Source organism: Amblyomma americanum, chromosome 4 (assembly GCF_052857255.1).
Source record: "Amblyomma americanum isolate KBUSLIRL-KWMA chromosome 4, ASM5285725v1, whole genome shotgun sequence".
Taxonomy (NCBI): Eukaryota; Metazoa; Arthropoda; class Arachnida; order Ixodida; family Ixodidae; genus Amblyomma; species Amblyomma americanum.
The window spans coordinates 46,762,470-46,785,634 of NC_135500.1; the positions used below are offsets into that span (position 1 = coordinate 46,762,470).

Below are 23,165 nucleotides of genomic sequence, written 5' to 3' on the forward strand. Positions count from 1 at the left end.
ATTTTAGCTTGAGTTTTGTGATATAATTTGGCTGTTGTCAAATGCTTCGAATGTTTGCTTTTTGTTGCTGTTTTTTTTGTATGGGAGGGCAGTTGTCAGTCAGGTGCTTATAGCGCAGGGAAGCTCAAGCCAGTGGAGCCCTGCAATGAGGGCCCCACCCACAAGCTCGCCCGACTCCCCTTCACTTTAATAAAGTTTTTCCTCCTCCTCCTTGACGTGTTCAGGACAACGAGATTACAGACCAATAAATGAGTTAATGCAAACTGGGCTGCAATCAACGCACGTGACCACCTTTTAGACTTACACGAGCGCTTTTTGCACAAAAGGTCATGTTATTGAAGCCCTGCGAGGGCTTCACTTAACGCCGACCTGTATTACGCCCGATGCAATATAGGCAGCCCGTCTTGGGATTCAACAGCAATGGCAACGTTTGAGACACGCGGCAAACTTTAAGGAATACGTGCAATGTGTCAGAACCCGCGCGCCTGTGACCAGTGTTACATAGGACGATGGTCAGCAACCCCGTCGTTTGACCACAGAAAAAGGCTAATGGTAAACGACACAGACCAGACGAAGCGCGAACTGGCAAGTGATTTAATTCTTGAACTCGCAGTGGTTTAAGTATGAAAGCATCGTCTCGTCTGCATCGTACCAGTAGGTTTTCTCTCTGTTCAAACCGCGGTTGATCACTATACACCAGAAGCAAAATGGGCACATTCTGATGTGTTTTACATAAAATTATCGGTACGCTGCGCTGTTGTTCAAAGCCAGTGGTCGTTGTGTATGGTTGCTGTGTCGTTATCGTTGCTTTCCATAGTGTTAACTTCACAATCGAAAACAAAAAAACCCTAAAATGCACATGCTCCCAGCTGAGCGCTATGCACAATCTAGCTTCACACTATAAAGCCAGTGAAAGCAAGGAATTTTTGTTTTCCGAAAAAACGACCAGCTTTACCCGTTCCGCGGACCACAGAAAAGAGAAATTTCTGAAGCTTAAGCTGGGACGTTGGAGGGGGACGAAGTTAGCTTTATAATGCGGCGCCCTTTATTGTCTGCGATCAAGATGTTGCTTTTCTATAAGGCAGCTGCCACGAGGGGTAATGCTCCCAACGAGGGGTAATGCTTTTAATCGCAAGCGTCACTTTTACCATGCATGAATTCTTATGGCGAATTCCACTGGTGGATCCGAAGCGAGACGCTCGAATCGCAAAAGAGCGCCCCAAACCGCCTCGGAGCACAGCGACCGTTGTCGATCAGCGCAACATGTAGAGGGCGCAGCGGAAGTCCTTGTTCCGGAAGTTGACGTCTGGCAATTCCAGCGCGAAAATACGCGTAAGCAGACGACGAGATTTGGCGAGAATAGCGGTGAGCAGCCACTTCTTTCGCGGTGGAACCTACCAGTCGCTATGTTCATGTTACGTCTGAGGTGCACCGCATTTTGCTGAACCTTGTAGACAATGAGGAGCACAATTATGCTCTAGGTAAGTTCATAAATGAATATATATCGGATGTCTGCCGAGCGAAGGGCAATTTCCAAAGATTTCCGAAGAGGAAATTGCCCTTCGCCGGGGCTTCTGCGAAATGTTTCCGAAAAATGCTTCGAAGAGGTACTTTTCGTTGTCGCTGCTGCTGTCTGAGTGTGCGGACTCAGATTCCGACGAGCTCTCATCAGACAACGCGACGGCTACTGCCATTCCATACGATGTCATAATTGAGAGCTGTAACCGCAATGATGCAGGTGACGAAGACATACACGCGCCAAACGCGCGCGCGCGAAACGGTATTCACTGTTTTCCGCTGGCATTCCTTCACGCGCTAAAAATAACCAAAAATAATAATTAATAATTGGTTTTCTTGGGGAAAGGAAATGGCGCAGTATCTGTCTCATATATCGTTGGACACCCGAACAGCGCCGTAAGGGAAAGGATAAAGGAGGGAGTGAAAGAAGAAAGGAAGAGGAGGTGCCGTAGTTGAGGGCTCCGGAATAATTTCGACCACCTGGGGATCTTTAACGTGCACTGACATCGCACAGCACACGGGCTCCTTAGCGTTTTTCCTCCGTAAAAACGCAGCCGCCGAGCCAAAAATCAAAATCTGTTTCGGAAGCGACGACATCGCCCGACTACAAGTTCCGGTGAGATCCGCCGCTGGTCAGCGGATCAACTTAGTGCGACCGTATGGAACGGAGTTGCTCCAAACGACCAGCGGAATTCGCGCGGTCGGTCCAGGTCGACCAGTGGAACTCGAGTTCTTCGTCGCGGAGCAAGAAAACCTGGTCCAGCACGACCAGTGGAAATCGCCATTATGTTGCGCATAGCAGCGCAACCTCAAAATGGGACCATCTATAACAGCACTGAACGTGAGATAAAAAAAATTGCGCAGCGACTGTCATGGTCTGTCGGTGCTTTGTGCCATATATGACGCGTTTTCCTTTTTATTGAAGCGGGAAAGCCTCTGCGCCGTTCTGACGTAGCATGTGCATCAAAAAATGACCACGAGCTCAACACCGCAGCAGTACGGGGATGTTTACGCTTTCACGCACGCGACCACCGACGCTCCAGCGATGTCGCCACCGCGAAATGAATTTGCGCGTCTGATTCACGCAGCTCCGCATTCGTACGTCGGTCGTTACAAAGGCCCCGGTGCAGGTCGCCTTTTTTGCGTGCATGGTGTACAGCCTGTCCAAACAACACCTTCGTACGGGGTGAGGGGGGCATAACGCCACCCGTAAGAACAATGGGAGCTTTTCGCCACGGCAGAAAAGACAGTCGCCTACACTTCTGCCGCCCTAATTGCGGGACCGGCGGCGAGCGCGGGTTCCGCCTCTCGCGGCGGCTCGTTTTCCTCGGCCCCAAATTGAGGCTGCTCGTGACATCACCGGGGTTGCGGAGTGCAGCTCTTCCTCATTCACGGATCCCTCGCGCGTAGCCTTGTCCTTGCATGCGGTTGACCTGGCGGACAATGCGACTTCCTCGAAGAAATTACGCCCAACTCACCCGTCTTCCAGGACCAACGGCGGACGCCTTGCCTGCTGGGCCTGCGCAGACACAATCTTCGCTCAGTCTCCGAGGAACGTGCAAGTGCGCACGCGCGTAAGGAGAACGACATCAACAAGGAATCTGTGGCAAGAAAGCGACGTCACAGCGAGAATAACCGTCTTCGTGCCTCGGAGCCAAAGTCACAGCGCCAGAAGTGGGCAACAGTGAACGGGGACCGTTGCTGCGCGATAAGCGATCAAGCCCACCTCCGTGTCGGGGCAGAAAAAAAAATGGCTGTGCTCCCAGAGTCCCATTAAAATCAAGTGGCAGCGATCAACTTGAAAGGATGAGCCAATAGGCAGCATCGTTAAAATTGCGCAATTTTTGAGTCAGCCCCTTTTTCTTGTACACATCCAATCTTGTTCATTTCCCGGTAGTACATGCTGCACCGGAGATTGAGAGATTTAGTGGTATTGCGAGACTGATTTTTTTTTACCGCCTTCATGGTTTTCTTTTCTATTACGGAAATAAAGCCAAAAGAAAGAACAAGTATCTACTTAAGATAAAAAAATTCAAACAAGTGAAATAAAGACAGCCACCTCGCTACCAGGTTCGAATTTAAATGCGTCAGCACACCACTGTCAAGAGCGAATGCGAGCTTCATCGCCTCTGAAGAAGACAGCTTTGATTATTTCTGTTGACAAACTTACAACGTCTACTACAGCTGCTGAAGGGCAATGCGAAATTCGGGAGACTATTAAGTTTCGCCTTAATATTATGAAGCGATCGTAGCGTCACTAGGTCCCTTCGGCGACCTGGGGTCCTGTTTACATATCACTTCGAAGACGCGGTCCCTGTTCTTCTCTTCATATTTGATTTTAACACGACAGCGTTAAGGAGCTCGTGTCGCAGAAAAGCCGGCGTCGTTGGCGTCGGCGTCTTTGGCCGGGAGCGAAAAATGGCGCTTCTCGGTGGGCACCTGAACCGCGCCGTAAGGGAAGTGATTTTAACGCGACAGCGTTAAGAATTGATTGATTGATGGATTGGTTGATTGATGGATTGGTTGATTGATTGATTGATTGATGGATTGGTTGATTGATTGATCGATCGATCGATAGATCGATTTTTTCTTCCCTTACGGCGCGATTCAGATGTCCAGCGAGAAATGTGAGACAGGCGTCATTTTCTTTCCTTAAAAGCAATTGTTCATTTCATTCTCATTCCCTTACGGCACGATTCGTGTGTCCGCCGATATATGTGAGACAGGCGTCCTTTCCTTAAATTCTCCAACGGGCCACGCGTCGCGCCGAACGGGCGATGTTGTTCCGTGTACTCCTCGGCAACGCTGCGACACGCTGTCGACTCTCTCTTAAAGGCGAAGCTTAAGCGTCCTCCAAATTTTGCAGTTTTGATTGCATTTCTATCTTTTTATTTTTTATTTATACTGTTGTAAGTATGATGTTCGAGGTGGCCGCATAAATTCCTTGAACTAACCCACTGAATGAACGTTCCTCAGTGGTCGAGCTTTAACGCAATCGGCTCAAGAACGGTTCGTCTTGAATCGAGCATTTTCCTTCTCAGCGCAGTCGCTTTTCTTTCTTCAGAAGCGCTGCGTAATGTTGGTGGAACAACGTCATGACCCTGAGGACCGATGACTTGGAGTTGGAAAACGTTTATTTCGACATTTTTAGTTTAGAGGTGCTGGCGGCCCTTACGGGTGACGGTCGTAATTGTGTAGTGCAGTCATCACTTCCGTACTGTGCGACTGTTGTGGGCAGTTTAAATTACCCGCGCGAGATAATGTTGCGAGGGTGTTTTTGCAGGCTAGTTGGGGCATTACTGGAATTGGGTTCAAGTGCAGAATAACATCACAGGAAGGAACGAAGTTGACAAGACTGTTGACCGGAACAGGAGTTGACGAAGTTGACAGTCTAGTTCCACAGGCATTCCTTATCTCTACTCTTTGAAGCCACGACAACTTGTTTCCGTCATTGCCCTATGTGGAGTGCAGTTCCAGACAACTTGGTTAGCGCTCTCTCCAGTCAACTTCGTTCCTACCTGTGCAGTTCTGCGCTTAAAACAAATTGCAATGAGATAATATTGTGACGTCATGGCCCTCTGGACCAACCCCGATTTTCTCGACGCTCCAGTGCTAATTGCAGCAGTTTCCCCGCTGAAAAGGAGCCTTAACGCTGTCACGTTGAAACAGGGCGCTTCGTTCGTAGTAAAAAAATTGGTGGTGGTTTAGCTCTTGTTAAACCTGGAGTGACGCAATAGCAACAGCTGGCCGAGTGGAACTTGCTCATTTGAATTGCAAAGTCAGTCTTTTGGCCGCTCCGTTTCGCTGGGCATTCCTTCTTCATCTTCGTCCCACTTGACACGGCGCATGCCCACAGCTGTGGCAGCTCGGTTTCGCCTGCAGCAGCAGCTGTTGCGCACCACGTGGCTGGTCACGTGACCAACCAGGTGACGAACCACGGGATCAGCCACGGCGCCACGCCGCCGGCAGCTGCTCTGCACCACGTGACCAACCACGTCACAGCGTGGCGCCGCCGCCACGCTGAAGGCTTAAAATGCTACTGTAATGTAGCTATCGCTACAAAATGAACGTGAACAAGACTGTCGCAGAAGAATAGCACAGCGAAAGCAGCGCTCCCTCAGAAATTGAAATATAAATAAAATAAAGCGGAAATCCGCAAGGAAACACACACTATACAAAATAACACAAGTTTTGGCGCGTGAATATATCGTGATCCTTCCTGTGTTTTCTTGTCTCAGCTCAATTAACCTAAAATTACTAAACACTACAGCGCAGCCGGGAAAAAACGGAGTATCCAAAGTTACCTAAACCCCGTTCTGAATGCAATATAACTGAATTTTCTTTTATCCAGGAGAATTTTGCGAGGAGGCCACGCAAACAAGTGTGAAAAAAACTTGAGTAAGCGCGACCCCCCAGCACACAGGGCTGCATAACAGCGAACGGCTAATGTCGTACAAATTATATGCACAGTCATAGGGAAGCAAAGCAAGGCAGCATTAAATAAGAAACAAGGAATCATCGCTCACATAATGCAAACATAAGACTCACTTCTTTTTATTTATTCAGTACATGCATTGCCATTTAGGCATTGATGCAGGGAAGGGTTTTTCGAAATAGAAAAGGTTACACAACGTGTTTATACACTCAAAGCGTGGTAAAAAGCACCAGGCAGAAGGTTGATATCAGGCAGAAGAAGTTTGAGGCATGCGGTGTTTGGACATAAAAAGAATGCCCGAGAACTTCACCTCTGTAAGCAAGTTTTTAACCCTCAAAGGGTGATCCTTTGCGATGAATATTTATGCCGAAATGGCTTTTCTAGTTCTCGCGGCTGATGCCAGTTTCGGAATGAAATTCTGTGTTTGTTTTCTTAACCTGCAAATGGCAGTGGTTAAGGTTTCCAAGCGACCCATGGCTCGCGAAGGACACCGTAGTGAAAGGCTTCGATTTATTTTAGACCACCTGAGACTCCTGAACGTGCACTGATGTCGAGCAGCGCACGAACATTTCGCCTCCAGCGAAATATGGTCAGTGAGGCTGGGAACAGCAGCTGAACGCCAAAGCCACTGAGCCATCACAGTGGGTATTCCCTTAAACATCTGATTTTGAATTGCAGGCAAAAGGAATTTTAACCCTCGTTTATTGCAATTTCTTCTGGATTGGTAGGAAATCCGGGGTTCCATACAGCGTACGTTATCAGCAGGGGAGCTTTTCTGTAATCTGTTTTGAGTAGCTAAGGCATCGTAAATTTTTATTAATCACATTTTGTAAAGTTGTGCTCTTTAAATAAATCTGCACTATGGAACGATAGATTTCTTTCTAGGCTAATTTTACACTTTTCGACACTATCAGCCCGACTATCGGAAAAAATACACGTGCAAACAGATTTTGCAATGCTGTAGGCCTCCGCCACCTTACCGAAATGGTCGTCATTCCTGCTCAATGCAACCACAGTAATGAAATGTTTCATTTGCCGACTGCCATGATTCTATATGCTTCCCACACGGCTCACACTGTCACGTAGTGGGGACGCAAGGCAGTGCGGAAGGAAGAGAGGCAAACTAGCACGCAACTCGAAAAGGGTTTACCGGACGATCGTGTTAAGAAAAGCTAAATTGGTCGGGGTTTAAAGTAGTTACACCAAATAGGCGATTGAAAACGGGAGGTCGTTCTTCAATTGGAGGGGACACTTAAGCTCAGACTTCAGGTCATGACGCGACAGCCTTAATGGGTTAATGCCCATATGTGCAGGATTGGACATTTTATACTTACCAGTCATAATGGCGGCGAGTCCACATACCATTACCAGCGCAGAGGTTAAGCGATGCGCCACTGCACTGGCAGGTGCTTGTTTCTACCATAGCAGCAGGTAGGTATTGTGCAAACCATGTTGCTCTTCCCGAGCAACCTCTCGCGCAGCTGGCGCCACGTTCTTCCGAACTTACCCGAGCCTGCCACAGTTACTAAGAAACGGCCCAAGACCATAAGGTGAACGTGCGTGCGTACGGTGACAAGATTATTGGTCAGTGTTGGTGAGCGTACAAGTGCTTTCGCCCTAAAAATGCTGACTGGACGATCTTCATCCTGTTACTTGACAATCTTTAACGATCTTGGCGCGTTTACGCATTTAGTTCTCCAAACTGATGCAGTTTCTCGAGCGTCCTTATAGAAAGGCGCACATCTACAACATGCCAACGTCGTCCACGCTGTTGGCGGCGAGTGGACGACGGCATCAGCCGAATTTCCAAAGCGACCGCTAGGCTCCGTTCAGCGGCTCCTTTTTAGGAGCTCGACGGGACCTGTATGGTTCGCGGCGAAGATATTCATAGCGTAATGGGTTAGAGGGATTGGTCATTCTCAATTTTACATTCATAAATCTTTGGAGGTCCTCATACACTGCTCGCGCAGTGGTGCAGGAGTCAAGCGCTTCGCCACTGCCCTGCGATGCAAGGTTAGGCCATCGGTGGCGCTTGTGATGCCCAAGTTGCTCACTCGAGCAACCTCTGGCACGTGCTACGGTGAGCAGCCACCCGGACAAGGCCACCCTGGCTGGATAGGTAGCCACCTGAGTCCCCCTACCCTGGCTGATTTTTCGCTCACAACGCCGACGACGACACCGGATTTTCCGGAGAAAGGCAGCGTTAACGCTATCGCGTTAAAAATATTTAGGAAGTGCTATGGCTGCTTTATTCTGGACGAATAAACCGGCTGGACACATCAGCGTTTTGTTGCACTTAGTAACGTTTTTAATCATTTGGCATAGATAGGATGTAAGCTGCCATCAGTCTTATTTAGTGTTTAGGCGTTGTTTAGAAGATTAGAGACTCCAGGTTTTGGTGAACTGATACATTCTCTTAAGTTTTGAATATAATTACGTCGTCCCAGTTTTCTTTTTCGCTGGAACCATATCCAATGAGGCTAGCCTAGCATAGCAGTGCTCTTCTAGGAACTACTAGGCTACCGCGGTGGCTCAGTGGTTATGGCCCTCGGCTGCTGACCCGAAAGACGCGGGTTCGATCCTGGTAGCGGCGGTCGAATTTCGATGGAGGCGAATTGTAGAGGCACATGTACTGTGTGATGTCAGTGCACGTTAAAGAACCACACGTGGTCGAAATTTTCGGAGCCCTTCACTATGGCGTCCCTCAGTCGCTTCGGAACGTTAAACACACCTAAACCATAAACCAATCGAGGAATTAGCGGGTATTAAATGGGATGCCATAGGGCTTAGTGAGGTTAGGCGGCAGATGAGGCGTGTACAGTACTAATGAGCGTGCACGCACTGTGCTACCGTGAACTAGTGGACAGACGAGAACTAGGCGTGGGATTTCTCATTAATCAGGATATAGCTGCCAACATAGAGGAGTTCTATAGTATTAACTAGAGTGTGGCAGCTATCGTAATTAGGCTTAATAAGAGGTATATGCTGAAGGTGGTGAAGGCCTACGCGCTTATATTCAGCCATGATGACGAGATCGTTGAAAGCTTCCATGCAGACGTAGAATCGGCAATGAACGAAGTAAAATCACAGTACACTGTACTGATGGGCTACTTCAATGCGGAGGTAGGCGAGGTCAGGCAATAGGCGACTATCTCATAGGCTCTAAGAAATAGCTGGGGGGGGGGGGGAGTCATTAGTAGATTTCGCAAAGAGAAATAATATATGGATCATGAATACCTTCCGGAAACGAAAGAACAGACAGTGCACATGGAAGAGCCCCAATAGTGAGATTAAAAATGGAATAGGTTTCATATCATGCGCTTAGTTGGAGTCGTGCAGGATGTGGAGGTCCTTGGAGAGGGGCTTGTAGCCACCATGGCATGACGACGTCTCGATTTGACTTAGACGTAAAGAGGGAACGGAAGAAATTAATAATGCAGAAGCCCATTAACGAGTTAGTGTAAGCGGGAAAGCAGAGAAATTCAGAATATCGTTCCACAACAGATATTCAGTTCTAACTGAGGAAGGCAATCTTAATGCTAAAACCATGAAAGATAATCTCAAAGCTATAATTACTGAGCGCGCTGTAGAAGGGCGGTAGGATGGTTCGACAGGATACCGGCAAACAATCTCAGGAGACCAAAGCGCTCATTCAGAGAGTGCATCTTGAAACCGCGGAAACAAAAGACAAGAGACGAGGAAGAAACCAACAGGACAGAGCGCGGACTCCCTTGTCCCTTCTTGTCTTCCTTGTTCCTCGTCCCTTGTCTTTTTCTGTGCGGTTTCAAGATGCACTCTACTAATAGTCACAAACTAGCCCGTCTCTCTCTATTATGCTCATTAAGAAACGACAAAGCATGAAAGCGTCTAACCTTAGAGAAAGAATAGAACTCGCAGAGGTATCAATGTTAATAAATAAGCGCAAGACAGCAGAGATAAGGAAGTTTAACGTCAGTAACGAAAGAGGAAGTAAAGAAAGCGTTAGGAGCAGTGCAAAGGGGGAAAGCAGCTGGTGAGGCTCAGGTAACAGCAGACTTATTCAAGGACGGAGTAGAGATTGCACTAGAAAAAATAGCCTTGCTAAGACACTCAGGAGATGAACTACAACGCATGGCCAATGAGTTAGACAGGCAGAGCAGAACGGTGGGCCTAAAATACATGCGATAAAGCGTCTAACCTTACAGAAAGAATAGAACTCGCAGAGGTATCAATGTTAATAAATAAGCGCAAGACAGCAGAGATAAGGTAATCCGTGATTCGCTAATGGCATTGCCTTGCTAAGACACTCAGGAGATGAACTACAACGCATGGCCAATGAGTTAGACAGGCAGAGCAGAACGGTGGGCCTAAAATACATGCGATAAAGCGTCTAACCTTACAGAAAGAATAGAACTCGCAGAGGTATCAATGTTAATAAATAAGCGCAAGACAGCAGAGATAAGGAAGTTTAACGTCAGTAACGAAAGAGGAAGTAAAGAAAGCGTTAGGAGCAGTGCAAAGGGGGAAAGCAGCTGGTGAGGCTCAGGTAACAGCAGACTTATTCAAGGACGGAGTAGAGATTGCACTAGAAAAAATAGCCAACGTGCCTGCGCATTGCTTTATGACTTCGAGCGTACCAGAAGCTTGGAAGAACGCTAATATATTCTTAATTCATAAAAAAGAAGACGTAAAGGACTTGAAAAACTACAGGCCGATCAGCTTATTCTCCGTTGCCTAGAACATATTTATTAAGGTAATCGCAAAAAGAATCAGGACAACCATAGTCCTCAATCAACCAAATGCTCAGGCAGGCTTTCGTAAAGGATACTCGACAATAGACCATAATCAGACCATCAATCAAGTGACACAGAAATGCGCAGAATATAACGGAGACCTATATACAGCCTTCATTAATTACTAGAAAGCATTCGACTAAGAGGAAACCTCAGCAATCATGCTGGCACTGCGGAATCCCGGTGTAGAATAGTCTTATAGGAAAATACTGGAAGATATCTATCACGACAGCACAGCTACCATAGTCCTGCATGAAGTCAGCACTAAAATTCGAATAAGGGTATCAGGCAGGGAGACACGATCTCCCCAATGCTATTCACCGCCTGTTTACAGGAGGTGTTCCGAGGCCTGGATTTGGGAACAATTTGGGATAAGAGTTAATGGAGAATACGTAGGTAATCCGTGATTCGCTAATGGCATTGCCTTGCTAAGACACTCAGGAGATGAACTACAACGCATGGCCAATGAGTTAGACAGGCAGAGCAGAACGGTGGGCCTAAAATACATGCGATAAACCCAAATAATGTTCAACAGTCTCGCAAGGGGACAGCAGTTCACAATTGGTAACGAGGTGCCGCGTGCGGTAACGGAATATGTCTACTTAGGTAGAGGCTACTGATCCGGATCACGAGAGGTAAATAACTAGAAGAATAGGGTGGTGGACATAAGGTAGGTTCTCTCATATCATGAATGGCAGTTCACCAATAACCCTCAAGTGAAAAGTATACAAGAGGAACGTGGAGCCATCGAGTGCGTTGTTATTAATAACCAGTATGGAAGGGACCCCTTCGCCATGGTTCCAGCGTATGCAAAAAAATATTGATCCCAACAAAATCACCTTCAGAATAATAAAGATGAGGCTGGTGCCTGAAGGAATTTCAAAAAGGTTTCATTTCTCCCCTGTTCATCAATAGGACACCCAGATATCAATGACTTTCAACTGTGTTTGCCATAGAACACTGTACCCCGCAGACATCAGGAACAATGTAAATAGGAACAGACCGTGGTGCAATGCGCATGGTGTAATGCGTCCTTTAAGGACGCGAATGCAAATGGCAGGCGTATTAAAGGCGTGTCCAAGTGGACATCATTGCTGTCTTCTAATAATGTGTATACTGCCAAAAAGTATACAACAGGCTAGTTAGATAGATAGATAGATAGATAGATAGATAGATAGATAGATAGATAGATAGATAGATAGATAGATAGATAGATAGATAGATAGATAGATAGATAGATAGATAGATAGATAGATAGATAGATAGATAGATAGATAGATAGATAGATAGATGGATGGATGGATGGATGGATGGATGGATGGATGGATGGATGGATGGATGGATGGATGGATGGATGGATGGATGGATGGATGGATGGATGGATGGATGGATGGATGGATGGATAGATAGATAGATAGATAGACAGACAGACAGACAGACAGACAGACAGACAGACAGACAGACAGACAAACAGACAGATAGACAGATAGATAGATAGATAGATAGATAGATAGATAGATAGATAGATAGATAGATAGATAGATAGATAGATAGATAGATAGATAGATAGATAGATAGATAGATAGATAGATAGATAGATAGATAGATAGATAGATAGATAGATAGATAGATAGATAGATAGATAGATAGATAGATAGATAGATAGATAGATAGATAGATAGATAGATAGATAGATAGATAGATAGATAGATAGATAGATAGATAGATAGATAGATAGATAGATAGATAGATAGATAGATAGATAGATAGATAGATAGATAGATAGATAGATAGATAGATAGATAGATAGATAGATAGATAGATAGATAGATAGATAGATAGATAGATAGATAGATAGATAGATAGATAGATAGATAGATAGATAGATAGATAGATAGATAGATAGATAGATAGATAGATAGATAGATAGATAGATAGATAGATAGATAGATAGATAGATAGATAGATAGATAGATAGATAGATAGATAGATAGATAGATAGATAGATAGATAGATAGATAGATAGATAGATAGATAGATAGATAGATAGATAGATAGATAGATAGATAGATAGATAGATAGATAGATAGATAGATAGATAGATAGATAGATAGATAGATAGATAGATAGATAGATAGATAGATAGATAGATAGATAGATAGATAGATAGATAGATAGATAGATAGATAGATAGATAGATAGATAGATAGATAGATAGATAGATAGATAGATAGATAGATAGATAGATAGATAGATAGATAGATAGATAGATAGATAGATAGATAGATAAGGAGGAGGAGGGAAAGGCAGGGATGTTAACCAGAAAGGGGTTCCTGTTGGCTACCCTGCACTGGGGAAAAGGAATTAGGGGACTACATAGGAGTACTCAAAAGGCATTTTGCTCATGCAACGCCTATTTGTGCTGCATTCGACCCACTCATCCACCAAGCAGGCGCACTAGGGCAACATTTTGAATATGTATTCAGCTCAGTACACTATGCTTTTTGTTTCTTACGACGCAAGCCAGCTAAGGAGCGAAAAACTATTCAAGGTAAACGGCTGTCCAGAGGAAGTTACAACAGCCCTTTTACATTACAGTAGCAGAAGGTTGTTAGGGAGATGTGTTAACTGAGCGTCCGGCCTTGGAAAAAGGCGACTCTCATCCCAATACTTAAGAAAGGCAAGGAAGCCTCACTTGCGAGCTTCTGGCCAATTGCCCTCCCAAGCTGTTCGTGCCAGCTCTTCGAAAAGATGTTCAATCGTCGCCTTTTCCTTCCTTTAGTTTAATGGACTTCGTGACCAACACCAATCTGGATTCAGGCCGGCCGGTCAACAACTGGTCGACTCGTTTGCTTTGAATCTTATGCAAGGGATGCCTTTGGGCGAAAATAGCGCAGCTTATTCGTTTTATTTGATTTGGAGATACCAGTTGGCCCTGTGGTATTTTACGTGATCTGTCCGCTCTTAGAATCTCGGCGAATATGCTGAATATCATTCAACGACTTTCAAGCTTTGCGTTAGAAATTTCTTAACGAAGCATTTCATGGGCGAGAACGTTGTTCCTCAAGGTAGCGTTCTCATAGTACACTTTTCGTCCTTAAAATGATTTTGCTGAAGAGCGAACTGCCTAGTCCCATCTCTTAAAAGGCTTGCGTTGACGAAGTACAAATAAGCTTCATGTCATGAAATTTCTGCATGTGTGGACGGCATATTCAGTTGGTAGCTAACGACCTATCCAAATGGGCAGACAAAAACAGATTTACACTTGGCGGAAGAAGAGGGGATGTGTGTACACTTCTCTAAATAGCGTGGCATGAAACCCGCTCCCTACATCATAATGAAAGGGGCAGAGTATTGGTGTCCAAAAAGATGGAGGATTTAGCGTGGTTAGTACAAATGCGAATTAGGCGCGATAGCACTTTGGTTTTTCATTTCGGTTTCGGTTCGAGGCTCGCGTTTCAAGGTCAAGCAGACTTCAGAAAAGGATAGCCGAAATGGATGAGTGGAGGGCCTTAGTTATAGCACATTAAAACTGGCGGGGACACTTAAGCTTCCCCTTAAGGGTATGACTTGATACCGTTAATGGGTTAATGCCTTTTTATGCGGAATTAGTCATTCTCTACTTTACATTGATATATCGCTGGGAGTCATCATATCACTCCTGGCGCAGTTTTGCAGCGGTTACGCAAGGCGCCACTTCTCTGGGATCACAGGTGCTGCCACCGGTGGGGCTTAAAGCCAGGTTGAATGCTCTTCCCAAGCAACCCCTCACGTCTAATCATTAATTGAACTACCGCCTGGTAGGGTAGGCAGTTTGCACGCAATCTAGTGGGCAGGCTGTGAAGACGTAACAAGTCGCGTGACCTCGATTAGCGACAGACAGTCGCCAGGCAAACAGTGAACAGATTATCCAGACACCCAGACCGACAGACATTAGCCAGACAGAGAACGGCGAAATCGGTAAGTGGGGATTTTCGTGCTAGTGCACTAAAAGACCACAAAGTTTATTTGTGTCACAATCCACAAAAAGTTTGCCTTCTTTCAGCACATCAAGCGGTTCACGTAAAAATAAATTTAAGAAATGAACCTTCTAAATAAGTTGTCGCGTCAGTTGTAGGGTCTTCTGAATAGTTTAGTTCCATCACGTACAGACTCGAACAAAAATCAGCACAAAAAACCCATTGAAAAATGCTCGCCAGAGAGCAGCACCTTGGGCTCCGTTCGGGCACTGGCGCTCTTCGTACTAGCCTTGTTGCTAGTTTTTATGGTGAGGTGGACCGATCGTCATTTCAGCGTCAGAGCAATTCTTACAGGCATTGCATATGCCATGAAAGTATTATCGCACGTGGAACATCCATGCAATATGATTTTGCTGAATCTAACTAACCCACTGCTGTTTTCGAACCGACGATCTGAAAAACCGCTTTCCCCATCAGAGTTGTCAAACTTGTTCGGCACTTGAGCACGCTGGCCTTCAAGATTGTAACAACCTTCCCATAAGACCTAATTGACCCAGGGTAATGCATCCTGTCGACTGTGACGCTTCTTTTCTAGAGATACAGAGAGCGAGACAGTCATACGTCCTGTACAAAAGAATATAAAGGGGAAGGAAACAACCATCTCGACCTACAACGTGATACTACAACACCTCAGGTTGGAGCGGCACACATATCCACCGCCTGCCAAAAACCTTACTAAAAACGAGATTTAGCTATCTAGACCAGAGACTCGGACATTCAACGCCTCTTATATACTAGACGCTATAAACCCGGATTTCATTTAATCAAAACACAGGCTTTGCGGGGAGAACAGAGACATGTAACATATAGTATGGGTCTGTGAAAAAAAACAACAAATCATTGACACTATAACTTAGTCAACGCTCGAGGGGCGGGAGACAGCACTCTCTAGCTCTGACGACGGAAGTCAACGTGAGCTTCGTGAAAGTGCTAAGGCAACAGCTTGCACCAAAGGAGTACCGGGCAAAAAGCACTACCCCCCTCCGCACCATTCTTTTCATCATTAGTCTGACAGCGCCCACTGTAGGGCAAAGGCCTCTCCCATGTATCTCCAATTAAGCCTGTCCTTTGCCAGCTGCGGCCACCGTATCCCCGCAAACGTTTTCATCTCATCCGCGCACCTAAATTTTTTCCCGCCCTCTGCTATGCTTCCCTTTTCTTGCTATGCAGTCCGTTACCCTTAAAGACCATCAATTATCTTGCTTTCGCATTACGCGCCCTGCCCAAGCCCATTTCTTCCTCTTGATTTCGAGTAGGATGTAATTAACCCGCGTTTGTTCCCTCACCCACTCTGCCCGCTTCCGGTCTCTTAACGTTACACCTATCATTTTTGTTTCCACATTCTGCTGCGCTGTCCTTAACTCGAACCCTTTTCGTTATCCTCCATGTTTCATTCCCATAGGTGAGTACCAGTGAGATACAGCTGCTATGTACTTTTCTCTTCAGGGATATTGGTAAACTGCCATTCATGATCCGACATAACCGGCGAAACGCGCTCCACCTCATTCTTATGCTTTTAATATTTTTGAAAACTAAACATTTTAACAGATTTGCCTGTCTGGCTGGGTTTGAAGACTAATAATAAACAGCACATCTCCAACCAAAAATTTTAACTTTAACCCAACGTTTCGAAGCCAACTCGGCTCCTTCATCAGGGGTTACTGAGGGCAGTAGCTAGCGTCTTTTAAGTATGGAGGGGGGGGGGGGGGGTCAAAGGAACGACAGCTGTGATGCGAAAGGCGCGATATGAGGGGGAGGGGGTTTAGGCTGTTAGTCACGCTGGCGCACTGTAGGGAGGTGGTGTGAATGGCGACGTTTTTTGGTTGAGTTGAAGAGCGAAGTCCCTGGGCATATACTGGGGGTAGGTTTCCTTTTGTGCGGTTGACATTATTCGGGGTGGTTTGGATATGCCAGGATTCCAGAAGGAGCCTTTTGTGGTAATTTCTCTCGGTTTCGAAGATGCGCGTTTCTTCGAAGTTGATTCTAAGGTCGGAGTCCTCGGAATGTTCGGCTACTGGATTGCGCTCTCTTGTGAATTTGCGGACGTCGTTCTTATGTTGCCGAATTCTTTCTTTGAAATTTTTGGGTTCGCTGATGTAGCTTGCGGCGCAGTCGGCGCATGGAATTTTCTAGACAATGCTTTGGGCTCTTTCTGTTGCGCTTTGCCTACCTGTTCCCAAAGATCGGCCGCGAAGAGAAAGAGCCCAAGGCATTGTCTACAAAATTACATGCGCCGACTGTGCCGCAAGCTACATCAGCGAACCCAAAAATTTCAAAGAAAGAATTCGGCAACATAAGAACGACGTCCGCAAATTCGCAAGAGAACTCAATCCAGTAGCCGAACATTCCGAGGACTCCGACCATAGAATCAACTTTGAAGAAACCCGCATCCTCGGAACGGAGACAAATTACCACAAAAGGCTCCTTCTGGAGTCCTGGCATATCCAAACTACCCCGAACAACATCAACCGCACAAAACGAAACCTACCCCCAGTATATGCCCAGGGACTTCGCTCTTCAACTCAACGAAAAAGTCGCCATTCACCACCTCCCTGCAGTGCGCCAGCGTGACTAACAGCCTAAACCCCCTCCCTCTCCCCCGTGCCATTCGCATCACAGCTGTCGTTCTCCTTTGACCCCCCCCCCTCCCCTACATACTTAAAAGACGCTAGCTATTGCCCTCCGTCACCCCTGATGAACGAGCCGAGTTGGCTTCGAAACGTTGGGTTAATGTTAAAATTTTTGGTTGGAGATGTGCAGTTTATTATAAGTATAATATTTTTCTCCCATGATCCGAACCTGCGGTCACTACATGCCCCAATTCGAAAGGTTCCCTTACCACCAGCGCCTCGCTACCGATGATAAACGTGCTCACTTTCGAGACTGTTTAACTTTACTTTTGTGTTCAGCGTATTAATTTTTGACCCACCGTTCTGCTCTGCCCAAGTCATTGATCATGCATTGCAATTCATCCCCTGAGTGACTTAGCAAGATATGTCATCAGCGAATCGCAAATTACTGAGGTATTCTTCATGAACTCTTATCCCCAACAGTTCCCAATCCAAACCTCTGAACGCCTCTAGTAAACAAGCAGTGAATAACATTGACGAGATCGCGTCACCTTGCCTGACACTCTTCCATATTGGAATTTTATTTATGAAGGTCTATGATGCCTGTGGAGCCGTTGTTGATACCTTCCAGTATTTTTACATATGGCTCATGTATACCCTGAGTCTGTCTGTAGTTCCTGTTTGACTGTTGTGGTTTCTTCCGAATCAAATGCTTCCTCGTATGAAGGCTATGCATAGGGGTTGGTTATAATCGGCCCTCTAACTGTAGTTCAACAAATATTTTGATCATCATCATCGACCGATCCATAACAGAGGAGGAAGTCAGCGCTGTAGTAGCATCCGCCACGAAGAACAGGGCACAAGGCGTAGACAGATCAGCAATGCCATCATCAGCATTGTGGGCCGAAAAGAACGTCTTAACCCCACTCTTAAAGAAAATGCGATCGCATTTGGAAGTCGGTCCATCCCCAATTAATCCAAATGACCCCCAAATTTTAGAAGTATATAGGCCCAACTCCGAAAATGGATTGAAGTGAATTAGTGGGGATAAGTTGGTGTATTAAGGTGCATAGCTCTCATGCTGTGCCCTGTCTTGAGTGTGTTTTTTCGCGAAGCTTTACCGTGTCAGAATTAAAGTGGATTCGTGCGGATTAGGGAGTGGCTTAAGGTGAATTAGTCGGAACTAGTGGGTGCGTTAAGTTGGATTAGTGGGGATTAGCAGGTGGGTGAATGCGGATTTGATGAAGGGTTAAGGTGGAAGCGTGGGTCGGGTTAGTAATTCCATATGGGAATCCAACGGTCGGCAGTCGAACATTCTAGTCAGATTTTCAAATTAGGCGCTGCTGAGGAAATCACAAACTTCTCTGCCAATCAGGGAATTTCACTACGGAAAAACCGTGTAGCTTTTGCAACACGGCAACCTAAATGCTCTCGCGTTTGTATTTCCACCAGCTATGGGAGACAGGTACGGTACCCTAAGAGTGGAGGCTCGCTGATATCATTCTGATGCCACAGCCCGGAAAACCACCCGTCGTGGATCATCTAAGACCCATTTCCCTCGTATCTTGTCTGGGTAAGCTCTTTGCACGATTAGTCAAAAACTAGACTACCTAGAGCGAAACCATATTCTACCTCTCACGATGCTTGAGTTCTCCCCTCAACTCTGTACGCAGGGCGTCTACTACAGCTCCAGTTACAGGTGCTGACCCAAATTCCTCAACGTGGAGAGAACATCATCTTGGCAGTTTTCCTCAAATCAGCATTGCAAAATGTTTGAATACACTTAATAGCGGAAGAGGAATTTATGATTATTTATGTGCCTTCCTTTCGGACAGGATGGCCGCGATCTGAGTTGGATAGCTGCGAACAGACAATCTCGATGCCCAATAAAGGCACCCCCTCAGAGGTTGGTGATATCGCCCCTCCTTATCAACGTTGCCATGGCCGGTCTACCATCGCGCGGCCCGCAACAGAACTAAATATAGGGACGTGTGCCATAGAAAAGCGAAATAGGTTTCAAGGAAGAGCCCTCTGCAGATTTAGGATTTTACAAACCGACGCACTCAAAGAATACACGGGCGCCACACTGCACGAGGCGTAGTAGCCACATTTCAGTTAACTTCATCGTATTGGAGTGCTGAGGTTAAAGGCCGAAAGGCGGCAGAACTATCTAGACTTCTACACAAACAGAATACCATTTCACGCTACTTCTTTCTACAGGATGGTCGAGTGCTTGCTTTAGATAATATTTTTAGGTTTTTAACTGATTTAGGTTTCTTACATCGAGTTTCTTATTCCAAATGACCTCAACACTCCTGTCATTGTAGACGAAATGGCTGAGTTTCCAACCTTAGCTGCAGTGGCTTCGCCCTTCTTAGTAGGGCAAGGAGTGTAGCTAAGCTTGGTTTAAAAAGCCGTAAAAAGACAAGCGGAATAACAAAGACTACAAGGACATGCGCTAACTCGCAACTGGCTGAGGCTTCCTGACCTGGTCTTTAAATACGATTCTTGACCATTCTTTTATGCCCCATACTCATTTTCTTTATTTATTCCGCCGGGCGTATTACCCGTCCGACGCCCAATGTATCGTGTCTACATGTCTTTGACACTCAGGCCTTTTACAGCTGCGTTTGTTTTATTGCACTTCCAGAAAAGTTCAACGAATGCATACGCGACTATCCGTGATGACAAAGTGCCTTGTGTTTGTACTCTTTAACCAGGGGTGACCTTGCATCATAAAAACCAATTATCACCGTATTCCATGCCTTCACGCAGCACCAATCCTTATGGCCTTTTTCGGACTGTTGTGCTACTGAAACTGAACGCTGCTCACGAGGCCTACTCAGTTCAACAATAGCATGCTGTTTAATATTTTTATAAACTTCCTCAACAACAGGAAACAAGAGAGCTCCATATGGTCGCATGTGCCCGTTTCGATGACCGCTACGTAGCGGTTACACAGCAAAGCATGCACTGACTCGCCGCAAGCATCTTCATGACTTTTTCACTACAGATGCCTCGAGGTTAATGCGTGAATCACATAATCCCTGCACAGGCCGTCGGCAAGTGACGGCGAGATCTGCGCGCGAAGAACTCGGTGGCTGGCATCTGGCTCCGTTCGTGACAGGAGCCTGCCCTTGGCGTTGGGAATAGTTATTGTTTCTATGAGAGCCAGAGTTATGCGGATATAGGTCAGCCGTATTGCTTTCTCAAGCTTCCATGTTATAAGGAAAAGACAACTCTTGCATGCAAGAAGCATGCTTGATATGCAGTGGTTAGAGTGGCTGCAGGTTCAATCCGCTTATTCTTGTCTGGTTAACTTGCTTTATTCCAGCCAAAATAAGGTTACATTGAATGACAGGGCTTAATAGTAATGCGTGGGCTGCACAAAGACCTATCTCAACAAGTTAGAAACTAAATACTCGCCACGTAGAGGGGTGACTCATGCTGTAAACGCCACATCTCACAAGAGCTGTCCTATTAACAATTAATGAAAACCTCTGATAAGATCGAATGTTTGTATTACGAAAACATCTTTTCACTGAGACTTGTGCCCTCGGATAAAATAAACGCCGCAAATGAGAACAGTAGGCGAAGCTATGAACTTTCAAAAGCAGTCTAGTACGACACGTTGCGGCTTCTCCACGATGTATGGATGCTTTTGAACGATGTGATCGCGTTAGGACACTAAAGGGGTGAGCGGCAGAGCGAAAACAAACTGCAGCCACCGCTGGGTTGCGGTGGCTGCGACACCGCACCGCACTGCTCCATTTCAAACGCAGATTCAAGTGACCCCTCTTCTCCCCATTTCAACGAGAAATTTCGATCGGAAAACCATGAGAAAAGCCATTTACTCACGACGAACATTCAAAAAATACATTGTGAAAATAGGACGCGCCTCTCCACAACCAACTCCTTCAACAGTCGCCAATAAATGAGGCCTGCTTCATTATATTTTTTTAAGGTTGGTGCTCGCAGCCACCAGATTGGTACCACGCCTATCAAGTGCCTCTACTTAAGAGAAATTCTACGGCTTTATCTGAAAGCAAAGTTAGGAAGTGAAAAAAGAAAGCATACAGCTCGTGCCCTTCATTAAAATTCATCCTCCTCTGAAAAAGGAAGGGAATGAGAAGAGACAAACTTCAATACGGCCTGCTTTTCCAACAGGATCGTTTACTGAACCTGTCACGGGCTTAAGAAACTCAACTGATTTTCGTGCACACCCCCAGCATAATCCAGCAGTTCTCACAATGCACTTCTCGCGAGGACGGCGCGCGTTAACTTCATAACATTCAGAAACAACAAGTACCGGATCGACAGCTCGACGCGCTGTGACATGGAGGATTTGGCTTTTTGCTGACGCAGGCTCTGGCGAACACTGGGCTAGTCCGAGTTGGTGAGTTATAGAAAGCATATAGAATTCCATTCATTGCCTACAATCCACGGCAGCTTCGCAAGGGCAGCAGCCGTCGCCTCTAAAGCGAAAAGCGGAACCTTGAAATAAGCCGCCTGTGCTCAGCGACATGCTTCAAAGCCGCTTTGTGCGCTTGCGCTCTTACCATGTTGCGTCGTTGTTGTTGTTCTCGTTGTGCCCTGACGCCGGCAACAACCTCTTCCTTTTCATCTTCAACCAGGATGCACGATTGGTGAAATTTCCTTGCGGGTGCGAACTGAGGTTGTTAGTGAAAGGCAATAAGTGCGTGTCTTCCTTGTTCTGCGACAAAAAGAGCGGCTGGTGAATCCATTACGGTATGAAAAATAGAAACGAAACATCGTTTCTTTTTATTTGCATGCTTTGAGGGGGCGTGGCTTTAGCACGTGGAGTTATGTGACACAGGCTCAGACACCATAAAGGCGCAATGGCTTCAAGCTGCGCTAAGATCCTAACGGGTGCGTGAGTAAGTAAGCAAACTTTATTTCAGCGAGCATTGTTAGATCAGTACCCCGCTTGAAGCCATCACTAGCCCGTTTCAGCCCACTGCTTGGCATATTCCACACCAACTGATCGCCAATTAGAATTGACGGATAGATGGAGGAGCGCTTGCTTCGAAGCGGGAGCGTGGCAGTTGCCACCATGCTCGGAATTTTTTTTTCATTAACGGTTTTGTAAATTGGTCTACATGCTCTCCATTTTCTTTAAATGTATTTTTAATCCTACACTTTTAACGTTATGTGGTCTCTGCTTTTCAGGCACCAATCTTCCAGTCACTCTTTTGCTAATTTCCGTCGCAGATTAAATCGCATTACCATTGTTATCGCTAAACCCTAGGGCGTCAGGGAGAGTGACAGTGCCTGCACCAGCATCCAGATGGATACCATCACAGCCCTGTACTACGACAGATGCGCCACCTATCCATCTGAACTTATGCCCTCCCTTGCTATGTCACGCTTTCTCTCGGACGCCACCCCGCTACCCCAAAACATCATCACCAATGTTTTTTCAACAATACATGTGCCAGCCGTGTCCATATTCCGTTCTTGATTTCAACTAGGATGTTATGAACTCCTGTTTGCTACCTTACCCATGTCATTTTAGCCTTACTTTATAAGCTTCTTGCTTTAACACACTGCCAGGCTCAGTTTCTTAATCTGTATTTTCAGGTCATATTTTTGTCGAAATGGATGAAAATTACTATAATTGTTCTCTTACAGCGCCAGAGAAAGAATTTTTAATTACTTGCGATGGTGCCACTGCCATGCTGCCTAATATAAATTCTAAAGTCACAGTACCTAATGCCATTGCAAACGAGCAGATATGTAATACAGCTGCAAGACATGAACCGATGCAGATGCTTTGAGACTGGAGATGATAATCTTTGTCAAGTGAAACAGATGTGCTACTCAGGTAAAA

At 45.9% G+C, this 23,165-nt stretch overlaps 1 protein-coding gene across 1 annotated transcript in view; it reads right to left on the reverse strand.

Annotated features, from left to right (window-relative positions):
• LOC144130101 (uncharacterized) overlaps positions 1 to 21,943 on the reverse strand; it is a 116,874-nt gene extending 94,931 nt beyond the window's left edge. Inside the window, exons 1-2 of the mRNA XM_077664123.1 lie at positions 21,874 to 21,943; positions 2,997 to 3,037 (exon numbers count right to left, since the gene is read on the reverse strand). Of these exons, the coding sequence (XP_077520249.1) occupies positions 2,997 to 3,037; positions 21,874 to 21,876 (44 nt within the window). The 5' untranslated portion in view covers positions 21,877 to 21,943. The remainder of the gene's footprint in view (positions 1 to 2,996; positions 3,038 to 21,873) is intronic.
• Positions 21,944 to 23,165: the final 1,222 nt, after the last annotated feature.